The sequence below is a fragment of the Amphiura filiformis genome, chromosome 11, assembly GCF_039555335.1.
Source record: "Amphiura filiformis chromosome 11, Afil_fr2py, whole genome shotgun sequence".
NCBI lineage: Eukaryota > Metazoa > Echinodermata > Ophiuroidea > Amphilepidida > Amphiuridae > Amphiura > Amphiura filiformis.
The window spans coordinates 1,337,545-1,354,735 of record NC_092638.1 but is presented as its reverse complement, the minus strand read 5'-3'; the positions used below and the strand labels follow the sequence as shown (position 1 = coordinate 1,354,735).

At 37.8% G+C, this 17,191-nt stretch overlaps 1 protein-coding gene across 1 annotated transcript; it reads right to left on the bottom strand.

The window, feature by feature from the left end:
* Positions 1-3,302: 3,302 nt before the first annotated feature.
* Positions 3,303-16,973, bottom strand: LOC140164201 (receptor-interacting serine/threonine-protein kinase 4-like). Its single transcript, XM_072187444.1, has 9 exons — positions 16,846-16,973; positions 15,118-15,273; positions 14,120-14,438; positions 12,150-12,289; positions 11,527-11,579; positions 9,783-9,929; positions 9,439-9,530; positions 8,804-8,921; positions 3,303-4,865 (listed from the first exon to the last, which is right to left on the bottom strand). Exons 2-9 carry the CDS (start codon positions 15,264-15,266, stop codon positions 4,120-4,122), a joined length of 1,764 nt encoding a protein of 587 aa, XP_072043545.1. The 5' UTR covers positions 15,267-15,273; positions 16,846-16,973; the 3' UTR covers positions 3,303-4,119.
* Between the last annotated feature and the right edge of the window lie 218 nt (positions 16,974-17,191).

Here is a 17,191-nt window from a genome sequence, read left to right as displayed (position 1 = left end):
TTTATAGTATTCTCTGAAATGCTAGAAAATATAGTTTTGTAACATGTCCTAAATTTTTAGCTTATTTAGGTGTTTGAAAATATTCGCACTTTTGTGTTTTATGAAGGATATTGTCCCCCTATAATTTTCAAAAAAGAGGTAAAAGGAAGCAAAAAGAGAAAGAGAAGAAGGAGAGAAAAAGGGAGGGGAGAGAAAGAGAGGAGGGAGAAGAAGAAAAGGAGCCATTCCCCTCCCTGGCCATGGTTAGAAGGAGGAAACTCCCCCTTCGGAAATCTTGCCCGTTGTGGAATGCTGACCTATACGCGTGCCTCTCTTGCCCTTTCTCCCAACTACTTTGGAAAAATCCTTTGGGAAAATGGCACGGCAACACATGCAAGTTTGTGTCATGCAGCAATTAATCATTATAAATAAGTTTACTTTCAGTCCGATATCACACAACTTTTATGGGGTTTCATCACATTGTATATCCAAAACCTAGAACACCTCTCTTAGAAATAGTGTAAAAAATATGCACCAATATAAATAACAATTGGCTTTATTACGGCCGGCCGGAGGCGTAGCCATGGTTTATTGGGGGCTGATTGTGAAAAGGTGGACCTGTTTTGGACCTTTTCCTACAATTTTGACCAAGAAATCATAAAGAAGCTAATTTTTTCGCTCGCTACACTCGCGAATTGGCAAATTTTGTCCTTTTCTGACTGAAAAAGCATAAAAACTTTTTTTTCGCTCGCAAAGTGGACCTTTTCGGCTTTTAGTGATCATAGGGGGCAACTATAATACCACCCGCCTACGCTCCTGATTACGGCTTTCAGTTTGAAATATTTCCAACCTCAAGACACCCCCATTCATTATCATTTTATCGTGCCAATTTATAGGGTACCGTAGATGGTCCATACAATCATTCCCCAATGTTGACGCCTTTAGTTTCTGACCAAAGTAACCTCATATTTGGCCATTTTAGCCATTTTTTTGGGCTTCGCGCGACTTTAATTCTACCATATTTCACTTCGTGCACATTTGTACCGTGAACTTATTTTGTTGCCAAAAGGTGCTGGATTTACTAATTGAGTAGGTCCAAGCCTAAAACCAGCGGGCTGAAAGTCAGGCCCGTGAATGAAATCATAAAAATATGCGGTTGGAAAATAAATAAATAACCCTAAAAAGGGTGATGGTGAATCAAATGGCTTCATTTGTGCTTTCATTTTGAAAATCTTCCCAATTCTAAGGGGGCACATCCCCCCGCAGACACCCCCCTGCGTCGCGCAAGCGCGACGGGCAGCGTTGCCGCATAACAAATTTCCAACAATTGTTTTGCCCCCCCCCCCCTATCAAAATACCCTGGCGCCGCCCCTGGTGGAAGGGGTGTGTGGGAGTGTTTAATGTGTGGTGTGTGTGTGTGTAACATTTCTGCGGATCAGGATGTTTTTATGTATGCGATGGCCTGTATATAATAACTCTCTCCTGTGTTATTTATTATAATAAAAACCCACAGAATTAGAGAAAGTGAATTTACTTACATTTTGCTCACTTTGGCATTAAAATTGCAAATTGTCACGCATATCGCAAGCCATTTTGGTAATTATGGGAGCGGGTCTGAAATTTTGGAGGAAACCCTTAAAATGTGTCGAAATCTTCAGGCCGTCGGGACATGCCATGATTCTGTTCCCAACCCCTTGTCTCGAAATACTGGCTACATCATTGTACACGATTGTATGCGTGTTTCTGATGTGTGGTGGTGAATGCATGTGAGCTCATGTGTATGGGGTAGACCTACATTGAGGGGTACGTTAAGGGGTGGTTAGTTACGTGTGGGGGGTGGGGGGCACTCGTCTTTCATTTTGATTAAAATGTGGACATTATGTGGGGTTGTTGTTTTGAAAGCATGTGTTGAGGTACCCATAGGGTGAGCTTGGGAACGCTTAGGGATGTGTGGGTGTGTGGGACGAACGTGTGTAGGCATACATAGGCCCTACAATAAATCAACTCCGCAAACAAATAACAAACTGAAATCAACACGGTATGAAATAGTTTTACCAGAGAAGAATAATGATATTATTCACTGCTTTTATTTGCCATGAATACATTTACATTTCTGAGAATACCCAGAAGCATAGAGAGAAATAAAGAAATAATTAAATAGAAAAAAAAAAATGAAGAAAAGAAAAGAATAAAATGAAGAAATAAATAAATAAATGTATAAATAAAATAAATCATTAGTTTTGTTTATATTTACATAATCACGTGTCGAGTCTGTTATGCAGGTATCCTACTTTATGACTATCATTCACAGTGATCGAAGGACATATCAATGACGGCCTACATGTTCTGTTAACATTGATTAGGGAACAAACCAAAAGTTCGATGACGTCTTATAAACTTTCGTTAGGAGATTGATCCCATCTCTCCCTCTCTGAAACGTATGAAACGTTGACAATTCCAATCGAATAGTTTCTTATAAACGTAATCGGACTTTCTGACCCCGCCCCTAACGGAAGGACTTTAGTTAATAGATCGTCTTTGAACTTTTTGTTTGTTTACTAACTGTATAATTATACACCTTGCAATTATTACCAGATTTTATGTAAACAATGATACATATATAAACAGCTTACATATTAAATGCTACGGCTACAAACAGTTTCTTTTATTCAAATAATCAAAATACCAACATTTTAATTATCTAGTATGTCTATAAAAGAATAAATGTTCTTAATATACGTCCAATAAATTGAACATACTGATAATCAAGCAACTCAAAATATTTCACAATATAAACAATATAACTCTTACATTTACAATGTTTACTGCGTAAGTTACAGACCTCAAAACGCAGCCGAAATATAATGAACACTCAGAATTATTGACCTGCTGCCAAGGGCGGATCCAGGGGAGCAGGGGGGGGGGGCTTGCCATCCTAAAAGGGGGCATCTCTCGGGCTCTTTACCCCCCCCCCCCCCACACACACACACACCGAATGACCAATAGAGTCAAATTTGCAATACAATTTGGCTCGGGAAGCGAGTGACAAAAATTTCAAGAGAGAATTCTGCCCCTTCAAACACCTGGATTGTCATGCCATGCCTGTTGCAATAGATCATTAACTCCGGGCATTAACTGGATGCACAATTGCAAGACTTTAGTCTAGATTGCCATTCGATTGCATTGTAAAACGACATTGTACATTCATGAAATTATACAGGACAAGGCCAGAGTCCCGCTACCCCTTGGTTTTAACAAAGCAAAGTAAATCAAAATACGTTCATTATTAGGCCTATAGTAGACTTTTTTACTTTCTTCGATAGCTTCGATGACACATAATATAACACAAATAATACATAATAATATACATACACGATATGATAAGAGATAATAATATACATACACACACAATATGGCATAAATAAGAGATAATAATATACATACACACATAATATGACATAAATAAGAGATAATAATAATATACATAATATGACACAAGAGATAATAATACATGAGTGTCTGATTGGCAAGCAAATTAAAACAAAACGAACACCCCCCCCCCAGCAAATATTTCCATGGCAAGGATAACCCTGATATTTCTCATAATCAATGAAATGCGCGTAGGCCCTATACAAATGATAATGAAATGTAAATAGACCTATATCGTTTTTTGATGAAAAAAAAAAGGTAAATGATCAAAATAATTGATGAAAAAAATTGTTATTATTTCGAGGTGATAACAAGGAAGTTTTTTTGCGCCGTTTAGAATTTCACCCCCCCCCCGGCTCATACTAGTATTTATTGCACAACCCCTTAAGCATGTATTTCACATAACACTATCACATTGATATAATCATTACCCCATTTTTCTGGAATCAGGAAGTGACAAAATAAGTCAGATCTGCAATGATGATGAGTGTGCATAAGACAGTAAACAAATCAACACAGTGACCATGTATACATGCTGATTGTTGGACATAAATGAGAATTAAGCACGTTATATGAGGCAATCAGGCCATTTATTGTTGCTCATACACCAACACAGATTTAACATTCGCTACATAAATTTTTCCATTTGACATGGCAATACCTCTGGGTGCATACATCCCTTTTATTATGCACCTTTGGAATTGTCCATCCCTAGTGTATTGGTGCATGTGACCAGTATTCCATCCATATGACGTAACCAGTCTCCTCATCTACCCTCATCACTGCAATATAAAGTAACCCTTTGCCATATACGGCACCGTATGGTTCACCTGCTTCGTTATCAACAATAAATGACTTGATACGACATAACTCAACACCGCTATTACTATATCTTATCACTTGCCTTGCAAAGTCATCAGACACCCATATATTATTATCTGGGTCTGATGATATACGGTATGGTTTAATATCGACAGACAGCTTGTTTATAGGTTGCTGTCTGTCCATATCATGTACTGTAATTACCTTCCTGTCACAGTCCCCTACGTATACCACACCAGATGGAGATACTGCTACACCTACAGTGTAATACTTAGTACTATTATTGCACTCTGCTGTTACAGTGGAGAGACTTTTTAAATACTCTCCACTAGCAGAAAAGATTTTTACTAGGTTTGATTGGTCGGAGATAACAACATCTCCACCTGGTGTGACTGCGACACGTGATGGGTATTTGAGTTTGCCTTCTGGATTGGTTGGATGGGATTGGAATTTAAACTTATATTTGCCATTACTGTTAAACATGTATGCCCTGTTGATTGAGGTTCCACAATCAGTTACAACCATATCCCCATTCTTACACACAGCAATATCCATTGCCTGTCTGAATTCCCCGTCCTTGTCCCCTTCTTGTCCAATCGTCTGCACCAGTTTCCATTCTTTTGAATGTTGAGATCCTATTAGTGATACATAGAAATAAAACACAGTCATGTGATTAGTCATTATTGTATGGTATGGGTCATAGCAATGATGGACATTAGTTGAATATTGATTATTTTATTTACTTATTTTATTTGTTTACTTACTTTTTGTTTTTATTTATTTATTTATTCTGCATATTTTACTATTTGTTTATTTTATATATTTTATAAATTTTATTTATTTCATTTATTTTGTGATGCTACAGATATACAGAAACCCTACCTGTGACTAATAATGAGAATTGAATTTAATATTAATTATTTCTTTATTATTTTTCTATTGTATTATATTTTGACACATAGGCCTACACAGAAAAACAGCAAATGAATATTAATCATGATGTCATTCATTTTTGTTTGTTGTTGTTGTTGTTGTTGTTTGTTTTTGTTTTGTTTTTTGTTTTTGGCTCTTTTTGGTTTTTTTTTTTGTTTTGTTTTGTTTTTTGTTATTGATCTTGGTTGCGTCTTTCTGTGTGGGAGTAACAAACTCCCGCTATTTATTATCTCCTTATATATTATTTTTAGATACAGCTGGTTAACCGTTTTTAACATTAGTTAATACAATATGAGCTAATTCATGAATTAATAACCGAGATATTTTAACATCAATGACGCAACCTCTCTGTTAGTTGTTGAATTATCCAAATGTAAACATTAGCAAACTTGAGGGCGCTAGACCACTTTTAAACTAGAGAGCAGGCCTGCTAGAGCGTATGCCGACGCGCTGTTCTTGGATGCATCATTTTACTCCCGTGATCTTTGTTAACATGTAACATGCTAGGGGGACAAGGTAATGGATTGTGCATGTACATGTGATAATGAAACATGAAACAAAGTTATAATAATGTAGTTTTATAGTAAACATCAATAATATTCACGGTTTAGGACAGCGTTAAGAAAGAAAGAAAGAAGAAAGAAAGAAAGAAAGAAAGAAAGAAAGAAAGAAAGAAAGAAAGAAAGAAAGAAAGAAAGAAAGAAAGAAAGAAAGAAAGAAAGAAAGAAAAGAAAAGAAAAAAAGAAAAAAAAAAAAGAAAAAAAAAAAGAAAAGAAAGAAAGAAAGAAAGAAAGAAAGAAAGAAAGAAAGAAAGAAAGAAAGAAAGAAAGAAAGAAAGAAAGAAAGAAACCGGAAGAAAGAAACCGAAAGAAAGAAACCGAAAGAAAGAAACCGAAAGACTAGAAACGGAAAGAAAGAAACGGAAAGAAAGAAACGGAAAGAAAGAAACGGAAAGAAAGAAAGAAAAAGAAAGAAAGAAAGAAAGAAATATACTTTGTGGCGCATGGCAACTATTAACAGAGCATAAAATCAAAATTATATAATATAATAATATAAAATCAGCGACATCAGCAAGAATTGTGGACACAGTCCAGACATATACTATTTGAATATTGCCATGTTCATTTCGAATCATAGCCTATTTTAGGCCTAGGCCTACACTAAATGCATGCTGCGAGGAGGTATATGCGGTACGTATTACGCCTTTGTTGAAGCGAAATGATAATATAACATATAATGCATTATAGGCTTTTGTGCCCGCCATTAACATACAAAATAAAATAGGCCTACGTCAGAAGAATTAAGATTCTAGTTCTAATATGTGACCGTCCACGGCGAATGAGCCGTAAATTCCTCCCCGGTCAATTTTGTTTTATAACATAATTAAAAAATAAACATCATAAACTTAAAAATGGTATATCATTTGACTTCAAACGATATCCAGAAGCGGGGTTATGGTTTGTTAAACTTTGCTCCTTCAACAAAATTATAGCTTTTACGTTTTTACATGTGTCTCTTTTTCCACATTGCTGGCAATATATATCAAACAGTCATAATTGGCGGTCATTTCAAATCATCCCCAAGTCAACGAGGTTTAAGAAAGTTCTCTCATTGTTAATTGTTGGTTATGCATACCTGTACAAAATACAATGCCTGGTAACCCACCACTTGAACAGGATTTAGCAAAAGCAAACAAAGACCAGAGCTATTAAAAGTTCTATAGCCGGCCATCTAAGGTACAAGCTTATTATCCACTTCAACAATAGGATCATTGATTAGTTTTTGACTATCAAAATAAGACGGATGTCGGGCCAGCTTAAGTTATCGATGAATATGACCTTCGTACACATTTTACACCGTAACACAGAATACAATTTAGGGAATTTACGGCTCGTTTGTGCTGCCGGGTCACATATATCTCCGTGGCAGCGGAATAAATAAGCTCGCTAAATCAACACTGCATGACATTAATTGTTTGAATGAGCTTATTATAAACCCCTCATATGGTTAGGTCATTAAAAAATTATCACAGTGATTAACAATAACTGGAACAATCTGGTTGATCCATTGTCAATTATCTCTATCGTTGCGCAAATGTTGTCAAGTGTACCCTTGTCAGCCCATGAAACCGCGTATCTTAAGCAGAATATGACGATGAAGCAACATTTGTTTCAGTAGGCCTACTCGGTTGGGCACGCTGCCGAAGAGGGTACTACTTGATGGATTACCCTGATGTGGTTGGACCATTCCGAGAAGCAAAGGCCTCTCCGTCTCCGAATATCCTGATATGACTGGGCTACGTGTGACCACATAATATGTTTCATCATTAGTATAAATATAAACATCAAATATATACTATATATATTTCCACATGTTACAGAGAATTATCTAGAGTTTCTCATACTTTGCAGTAACCTCAACTAGGCCTACACGCTATTCAGCTCGTATACACTACTAAACTTAGTGAAATGGAACCCTGTAGTCCGAGACTGTCCAACCACCCGCCCAACGGAACACCCCATGGCATACGGCGAGAAGCAAAGGCCTCTCCGTCTCGGTACTCGTCGAATATCCTGATATGACTGGGCTACGTGTGACCACATAATATGTTTCATCCTTAGTATAAATATAAACATCAAATATATACTATTATTATTATTATTATTATTATTATTATTATTATTATTATTATTATTATTATTATTATTATTATTATCACTTTATCCCGCTTGTATTAAGCCTAACGAATCGTCTGCTCTATGGCGAAGTGCAAAGAAAGAAAGGATGAAAAAAAAAAGTTCTTTTCCACCCCGGTTTTGCACCACCAACACCTCGGGTATGGAGAACAAGACCGGGAATAACAAGCCATGAGTAGGCCTACGAACGCTGCCTGACCAACGTTTTCGTGTGTGTATATGAGATTTTGGTACGTTGCGCAATCGCATCACGTCGGATGTTTGGTCGTGTTGTCGCTTTCTAGAGTATAGTATTTTATAGTATTGACGTTTAAAGATTGGTTTGAGAGCTTGCGGAAATGGACCCCTGATGTAGTCCGTCAAGAAGTAGGCCTACTCGTTGAAGCAAAGTTATTCTGATATATCTCTGGCAGCGGAATAGGTTGTTGAAGTACGCTGGTACCATTTGAAGGTGAAGTGCATGTTAGATAACTAACATTAATGCTTGTCTTCTTTATTTTTACTCTATACACAGCATGGTTATGCTTGAGATAGTATATACATTGGAAACGAATTGCGCGAACTCAACCAACGATAGGGCCGGGCTGGGCCTTTACATAGAGTTTGCTTTACACGTTTAAATTGATGCTATAAAAGAGACACGATGAGTTCTTGGATTCTACATTCGTGCGCTTTATACCCGGGGCTTTATAGCGATCACCTTGACGAAAATTGTTAATTTGGACCCCGCCCCTTGCTCAATGCTGACGATGCAGTTGCAGAGCTGTTTCTTTTCGCCTTTTCACTTTTGTGTATTACAAAGAAGAATTCATTAATCATGCACTATTGTATTATAAAACATGTGTGACTTTGTTTTGCTTGTCATTTTGAGCAATAATTTGCCATAATAATCCAAGCTAGGCGCCACTGCGCAACAGTTATTATCATTATGTTTTCTCACTTACCGTAGCCGCTTTCCTTTGATGCTCCTCCTGATATGTTCATAACCTCAAGGCTTCCCCAAACACTATCCACACCGCTGTCGCCTGCTGTACTCTGAGGCCTACTGTCATCCGCGGCTTCCTGTAGTTAAAATGTAGGCGCAATTGTTCTATTTATACATTTCAATTTCACAAACAAAACTCAGAAAAGAGAAAAGTGTCAGGATGACTTAGATGATAACGAGATTTGTAAACAGTACCTTTTAAAATCCTCAGAAGGATATGAGGATAAAGCACCATCGGAGTCCAAATTAGATTCTTATGCACCGCATCTCTACTGCATAATCAGCGCACAGTTTATCATGTTTATTCTCCTTTAACTTTATGACGACGTGTAATATTTATGAATTACACTGCGATTATGTCATCATACCCCAAGACCTTCTACTTTGATGGTGGATGTAATATTGATAATTGGGAACCCATCAGGTCTAAATATTAATTGAGATGCTGCCATTCTCTTTTAAATGCAATATCGATTGTCCATAATTGGTCAGGAGTTATGAATCTGTTTTGCATGAATGCGTGGCCGTCTTCCTGAACACCAATAACTTGGTATACAGTTCTGATCAAGGAGTCCTATAAGTATTTTGTCTTACCATGCTCATCCCGACGCGAGCCATGATTGCTGCATCCGCTTGGATTAGCTCACGTTTGGGCATGCCAATACTGGTGATGGTCTTCAGTATAGCTGGTCAAGAATGTAAAATAGCGAGTCAATTACACTAAACAAGCTCATAAGTATTATCTTTAGGCCCTATGCACCGAATGTGTGATATTCTGTGGTTTAGCATGTTTAGGAGAATATTATTTAATCTGGTAACTTAACTTTCAAAAGTATATAGACTACCACGTAAATGCACATATTGATTAGCATTGCGGATCTTCTCAAAAACCTGGTCAGTTAGTTGCTTCAGATGTTAAAACTTTTGATATAACCTACCTTGAAACGGTGGCCTATCAGAAGGTGTTTGGGCCCAGCATTTCTGGATCAACTCTTTAATCGCACTTGGGACATTAGCTTGAATTTGATTCACATCAGGCCGTTTGCCCCTCTCTAGGAAACTTTCGATCTGTCTTTGTATAAAATCTGAATAAAGAAAGAAAAAATAGATGATTAATTTTGTGTATTCAAGATTATAAGGTATAGGCCTATTCTAGCAAAATTTGAACACCCTCCGGCTATTTTCCCTATAGGTACCATACCATGCAATATTTATATAATATTGGATGGCATTCAGGGTTGTATTAGAATATACTGCATCATAAATATTGGTCATAATACCCATATTTGGCAAATACACAAATAATATAGGCAAGAAGTGCGCTAGACATGCTAGAAATTCCCATACACGGAAAACAACTAGCTCCTCGTTTGATGTTTACTGAGGTATGAAACGTGTGGCCTTCAGCACGTAAAATTGGGAAAGCTATTTAGCATAAAACATGATTATTTCCCGATACGCTGTGGAGCAAGGAAAGTGGTTATTTTCATAGTAAATACACTATTAAATCACGACGAGATGTAAATTGGGTTGATGATGTCATAGCTCATTAAAGTTTGTCACTCTTGTGTATTGCAACTTGTTGTAATGTATCTCATATATAGATTCCTGTCATCTGATTGGTTAAATGTGGGGACATTGTTTTAACTATGAGGTATGCCCAGTCATGGAAACAAACTATTGACCGATGTGCATCCTGATCAAACTCAGTCGCAACATCTATGTACATCCATTTAACGAGCGTATTGGGTGTTGATAATCAGCATGATCAGTCCGTGCATTGTAAGAGATGGATATTACTTCCGGAGCAAAGTTGGTTGGGTCACAGTTTTTTTTAACCCGCAGACAAAAACACGGAAAGTAAACAGGAGTAAGTACAAGAAGAAACGTTACGATAATGGCCGAATCTGAAACTATAAGGTTTCAACTGCTTGACGATATCAATATTGGGTTGCAAGATATTGTGGATGGAGCGGGCAGCAAAAATACCAAAAACCAGATCAAATATGCTCTAAAATCTTTACTTGAAAGAGATCGGCATGAATTTGACGATTTGACCGACGCTACAAACCTCTCGAATTCGGAGCTCGAGACATTGCTGCAGAAGTTTTATTGTAGAGCACGGCGACAAAATGGAATATTATTCTGTAAATCTATATTATGAGGTAGCCTATATAAAACAAATATTGACTGCTTTACTCGGGTCATGGTTAACATTATAGGCCCACGGTGATCTCAACAACCATACTAAATATATGACCCGAGGCGCATGATTTTGAGATCATCTTGGGCCTATAATTTTAACCATGCCCTCATAGCAGTCAATATTTGTATCTCAGGAGCTATCAAAAGTCCCTAGACGAGGCGCCAAATTGCTGACAAAACTCAATTTAAGAGCGACACAAATTACAATAGGTAGCCACTACTGAATCACCGCTTGAACATATTTATCAGCGTTTGATCACTAGCGATTTGTATCGCTGCGACATGCATGATCATAACGATGCAGATGAAATTCAGTAATAGCCTAAACGTAATGACGACGACACCGCCGCTGACGAGGAGAAAGATGAGTATGAGGATGAGGATGACGAGTATGAGGATGGTAGGAGAAGGCGAGGTGGGAGTACATGTACAAGGAAATTAAGATAGTAATGAAACTGATTATTTGTTATAACTTACGCTTTGGCCAGGGATCCAACCCACTTGTGAGCTCAAATGATGTAATTGCAAACCTACAGTATGAAATGAAAAATAAGTGACACATTATTTGAGCTATATCCTGACAGATGACCACGTTTTGGATCATGTGATCTCTTATGCACATGCACGGCCGCCATATACGTCTTGCATACATGTTCGGCTTCCCCGATTATGTTAAAATGAATATTAATTGTCGAACCATGCATGGATATGTATATAATTATATGTCGAACTCGCGCAAAAAGATCATGCGACCTCGATCAACTATTCCATGTAAGTGATAAAAAGCATGAGAGCCGGTCGCGAAATTTTGGAAATTTCGGCATCATTGAAGGAGAACAGTTTGGCACCGGGAAGAGCTGGGAGGGCCCATCAAACAGTCCAAACCCACGTTTTGTTGTTGAACCCGCACCCCTTTCGCCAAGCATTAGTCAATTTTGAAAGTTGAAGCACAGATATTGGTGGTTGAAGCTATGTACACATTCATCAGTCCAACATTACCTTGGAGTATAGATTAGAATCATTAAAACAAAAACGGCCCTTTACAGTCGAAGACATAAAACATAAAATTATGACGCGTATTGAATCATAGGCCTACTTACGTAAAAATGTCCCAAGATTCGTCCGGTTTATCGGTACTGCTCCATCCCTCTGGTGGAATATGAGTAATGGTACCAGCAGCCTCAATTTTGTACATGTTTTGGATCGTCTGACGGCCAAGTGCCAGCCCAAAATCCCCAATCTGTATAATAAAATGAGACAAATGCTCATGACATAACAGTACCGAGTGTCCCAATAAAGGTTACATGTAGATTTTTGAAAATAATCTAATTTAATATTAACAAATATAAATGTCTTTTCATGACATAATCTATGTACCCTCTGCTAGTACCCATGTGAGTGTCAAGTTCACATATATGCTTAGCCCCTATTCCACGCATTCCTGAACAAGCTGTCTACGTGATGCAACACTGAGACGAATATTCGTCTCAGATGCAACACGAGGGGCACCGTCCCAGCCACCGTGCATTTGGAGGTGTATTTGAGTAGGCCCAGCCATAGCATGGCAGATGCGGTATTTCATTCTGATAAACAGAGGATAAAACTTGTTCAGGGTTTATTTCAAGAGTTCAGTCAGAAATTTATAATATTCTTACAGTATATAACACAGCAGCGATTTCAACTCAACAAAACCCAAACAAAACTTAAATGCAAAATATTTGTTAATTTCAATGTGTTTATGACAGGAGATGCAGCGTGCAGAAATGCCTTCAGAGTGCACACCAGTAAATACAAGTCTCCTACACCCTGGGAGAAAAAAATCAGTGTTTCAAACGAGGAAACGTGCAAGAAGACTAAATTAAATACATTAGAAAAGGCTTAAAACCCAACTATTAGGCCCTGATTCATATTTAATCCTCATTTAGGCCTGGGAAATAGATTGTCTGCACATGTGAAAAATGAGCAGGATCTGACTTTTTATTACAATTTGGCTAAACTTTCAAAATGTGTTACATTTTAGAAACACCAAGCTATTTGTAAGGTGGCGTACACGCTGTATGGGCTATAGACCTTTTTCCCTCTATCCCACAATGCACTATTCCAGGGGGGTATGACGTAGTTCATCAACCTCATAGATCGTGTGCATCCGATGGTCTTTGCCAGGCCTTTGCAATTATTTTGTCTTAATATGGGCATACTGATTCCATATATGCGGATTATCGTAAAGGCCATCGATGTTACTAATTATGCAATTATTGAATACACGAGTGATGCAGTTACGGAGCGATGCAGAACATCTGTGTAAGAGATTTTGTGTTCGTTTTAATTTCAACTCCGAAAAAAAAGTGAAACGGACGCCGGTAAAATATCACTGCGTGTCCCGTCATCAGTTTTTCACCATTAGGTCTATAAAATGTATGCAAAGTTAGGTTTCAATAACAGGAAACTTTTTTGGGTGAATCCACCATGTCCATAAGGCATAGAAATGTTGTTTTTGCCCCGAAAGGTATTAGTGACCGTGGCGCCATTATCATCATTATCGGGGATTCCTTTTTTTTTGTGATGAAGGCACCAGTCGAAATGTCCGTATTCCAGAATGTGATGAACATAACTCTGTACTCCCCCGGGGAGATGATGTATTTTGCGACACTCATACCCCCCTGGAATAGTGCATGATGGGAAAGAGGGAAAAAGGTCTATATAGGGTGATCTAGTCGGCATTTTTCTGGAAAAAAATGCTGGACTCCGTATATAATTTCTACAATAGATGACTTCATCTGACCTTCGACTTGCAGAAAGGGTAAGTTTTGAAGAACTGAGTCGCTCTGGAGTCAAGAAAATGACGTTTTCCTGGGCCCTGTTTGTACAGAAAGTCAATGGGAGCTATTTACTGGTGTGCACCCTTCACCAAAAACGTGTTCGTCTCTAATGATCATCTTCTTTTATTTCAACCTTTTTATGGGACACCGTGTACATAATTTTGATTCTGAAGTTCCGTAAATAATATACTATTACAAAATTACTTGGACCTGATTGAATGTTCAATATAGACAATGTGAAATAGACTCACCTTAACTATTAATCCTTGTCCTACAAACACGTTCTCAAGTTTCAGGTCACGATGAATCAAGGGAGGATTCTGGTTGTGTAGGAAATTCATCCCAAGAGCTATTTCATGGATCATCTTGACCTTCCTTGCCATGCAGTCATCATGCATCATGAACTTCCGGTTGAAATTTAACAAGTCGCCATGCTCAAGGAATTCCATCACAATTCCTATACACTTGTCTATTGGATTCTCAGTGATGCCCATTATGCGGACAAGGTTTGGACAGGTTATACCTTTCCACATTCTTCTTGCTTCGTTCATGATTTCCTCCTTGCCGACGCTACATGAATATTGGAAAAAGGGAGAGATTGAGGGTGTGAGAGAGATCACTCAGATCAGAGAGTGTAAATGTGTAATCAATAATTCTTCTTAAAATAAAAGCAACGGCAAATACAAAGCAAACATATCTATGGCCATAGCGACGAAGGTTGTAAGTAGGTATGGGAACCAATGGCCTTTCCAGGTTTATTTAAGGCAATATTTTGGTAGGCCTATAGGGCATGATCGGCTGACACATGAGCTCATTTCATACATATACCAGAACATTACATGCGGTGATCAAACTAATAACAAACAATAAGATTGTGATTGTCCTATTGTTGTTCTGTCTTACAATCGTCAACCTAAGCAGCTTGTTTTAACAAGCTGTAACGTTTTTAGGGCCGGTTCTCGGCCAATCACGCGGGTCCCAATGTTTTGGTACACTTACTTTCTAAGCATTTACATTCAAGCAATGTCAAACCAATACTGGAAGTGTCGGTATACTCGCCAAACTTAAAACATAATGGTTAAACGTGATATATTAAAAACACACAATCAAATCTACTTTACACGATTGAACAGTGGATGTAAGAACAAATATATATCTATAGCCAGGCAGATGCTACCCTGCACCCCGGTTTCTCTTAATTCAATCTCTTACAGTTGAATATGTTTGATACATTTAATCTTCAACTTACTTGATGTCTTTAAGCTCTTTTACAGCAACTTCATATCCCATTTTTTTGTCAACTGCCAACGACACACTGCCAAATCCTCCACCTCCAAGATGTCTTTTAATTTCAAGATCTTTAGAATCAAAGAGTCTAAATTCCTGTCCCGATGCCATATTTACTCTATAGAGAAATGGATAAAGCGTTTTAAATGATAGTCCCGAAGCACAGGTCCCGAAGGATCTGGGCAACAACCTATATGTGGTTTTAATCTCGGCCCAGTCTTAGCCCCGCTAGCTGGCATCCAAATGGTAGTGTAGTTTTTCTAGTAACTGGCAAAACACACAAAACGCGTTCAAAAATCCTGCTTTGTACGAGTGGCGTCGAACGTGAGAGCATCAGCTCATTTTTACAAAGAAAAATGCAACATATCACACGCAATCATTTCTGTCTATTTATTTTTAGACGAAAATTCATGTTCTGTCGGCCCCCAAGTGTCGTGGTTTGGGCCGGTGACAGGGGACAGAACATCGTTCTCGCATCAACAATTCTCAACACCGCTCCCAGTAATCTACTCGCGAAGCAACACGCGGCTCCTGTTTTTCAGCTATACTTCCAGATTTACTTTTTTTCATTGTTAAAGTATTACTATTATTCAGATTTCCTTTTACATTTGTACAAATTAACCATCGCGTATACGTGCGCGACGTCAAGCGCGTGCATTGGACCATGTGCAAAATAATACCCGCTGGACGGGTAACAGTACGCTTAATTTGTAAAAGGAAATCTGAATAATACTTTAGACAATACTGACTTGTTTTGAATATTTACCAGCATGCAGCAAATGGGTTTCTTAGTCTAAGACTAACTATATCATTCAGGTTTTAAATATTATTGCTACTTACAACTAAAAATTCCACACTGAAAAATATAGATTTTGGCGGTACCAACAGGAGATCTGTTCCAAAGCAAATTGATAGGCCTATATAATATTAACATAAATCGAAATCGCTGGATATTTCGCGTGGAAAATAACAAATTGCAATAAAAAAAAATGAACACTTTTCACACAAAAAATAACCTACAGAAAATAGTGCCATTTCATCGAGAAAATATTTTCTGGGGAATTTCATAACATTAAATCAAGAAATCCACTGTCCACTTTGCATAACATATGCCCAAAAGGTAAAAATTTGACTGCCAAATAGATTCGCCCACTTCCTTGAGTGCAAATGGGGTTTTTAAGTCCCTGCACTAACTTTTAACATTATGCATAAGACGATTTTTTTTCATGTCATCCAGTCCATATTTTGTAAGTCCACCGCAATAACAAAATATAGGCCTATAATTAAAAATAATGGTACAAGAGAAATAGGAATAGGCTATATTATCTCGATGAAATTTGACATGAACATGTAACTTGCACAGAAATAAAATATTCAAATTTGCATGATTGTAAATTCCAAGCGAGTAAAATTGCGGGATTGCTCGTTACTTTTAAAAACGTTAACAACAAAACGATATGGAAAAAAGAGAAAAAAAAATAAAGAAAGAGAGAAAATAAAATCACAACCTTGCTTTTGCAAAACTACGTGTGCGGGAAGAAATAGAAAGCAAGAATGAAAGTTCCCAGCCAAAATTCGAATCTCCTTCATATGCTAAGGCGACTATTGCCGACTACGGGTGTACATTGTAGACTACTACAAAATGTATGTAGTAATTACATTTGCACCGAAGAAACTTCAACTCACTTACCTTGGTTTTCCTGTGGTGTTCCTGTGGGATGCAACTGGCTTGTGTGAACGCAGAATCACGAGTGACTATTTCTGCGCAAACAACTCTTTTTAAACAGATTCATGTGGCAGATATCCAACACGCACTTTAGGTATGGGCCATTTACTACCAAACAAAATCTCAACTAAATTCGTCATGCGCCGCTCGAAAGATATTTGGGTGACTTTTGATCCGCCCACAACATCAAGAGGGCGCGTGCAATTTGCTTCATAGACGAAGAGTTCAATTTTAAGTTGATATTGATAACAATTATTCCAAGGCAGCAAAAAATTAGAACATAAAATCACATTTTCAGCTGTATAGCTGC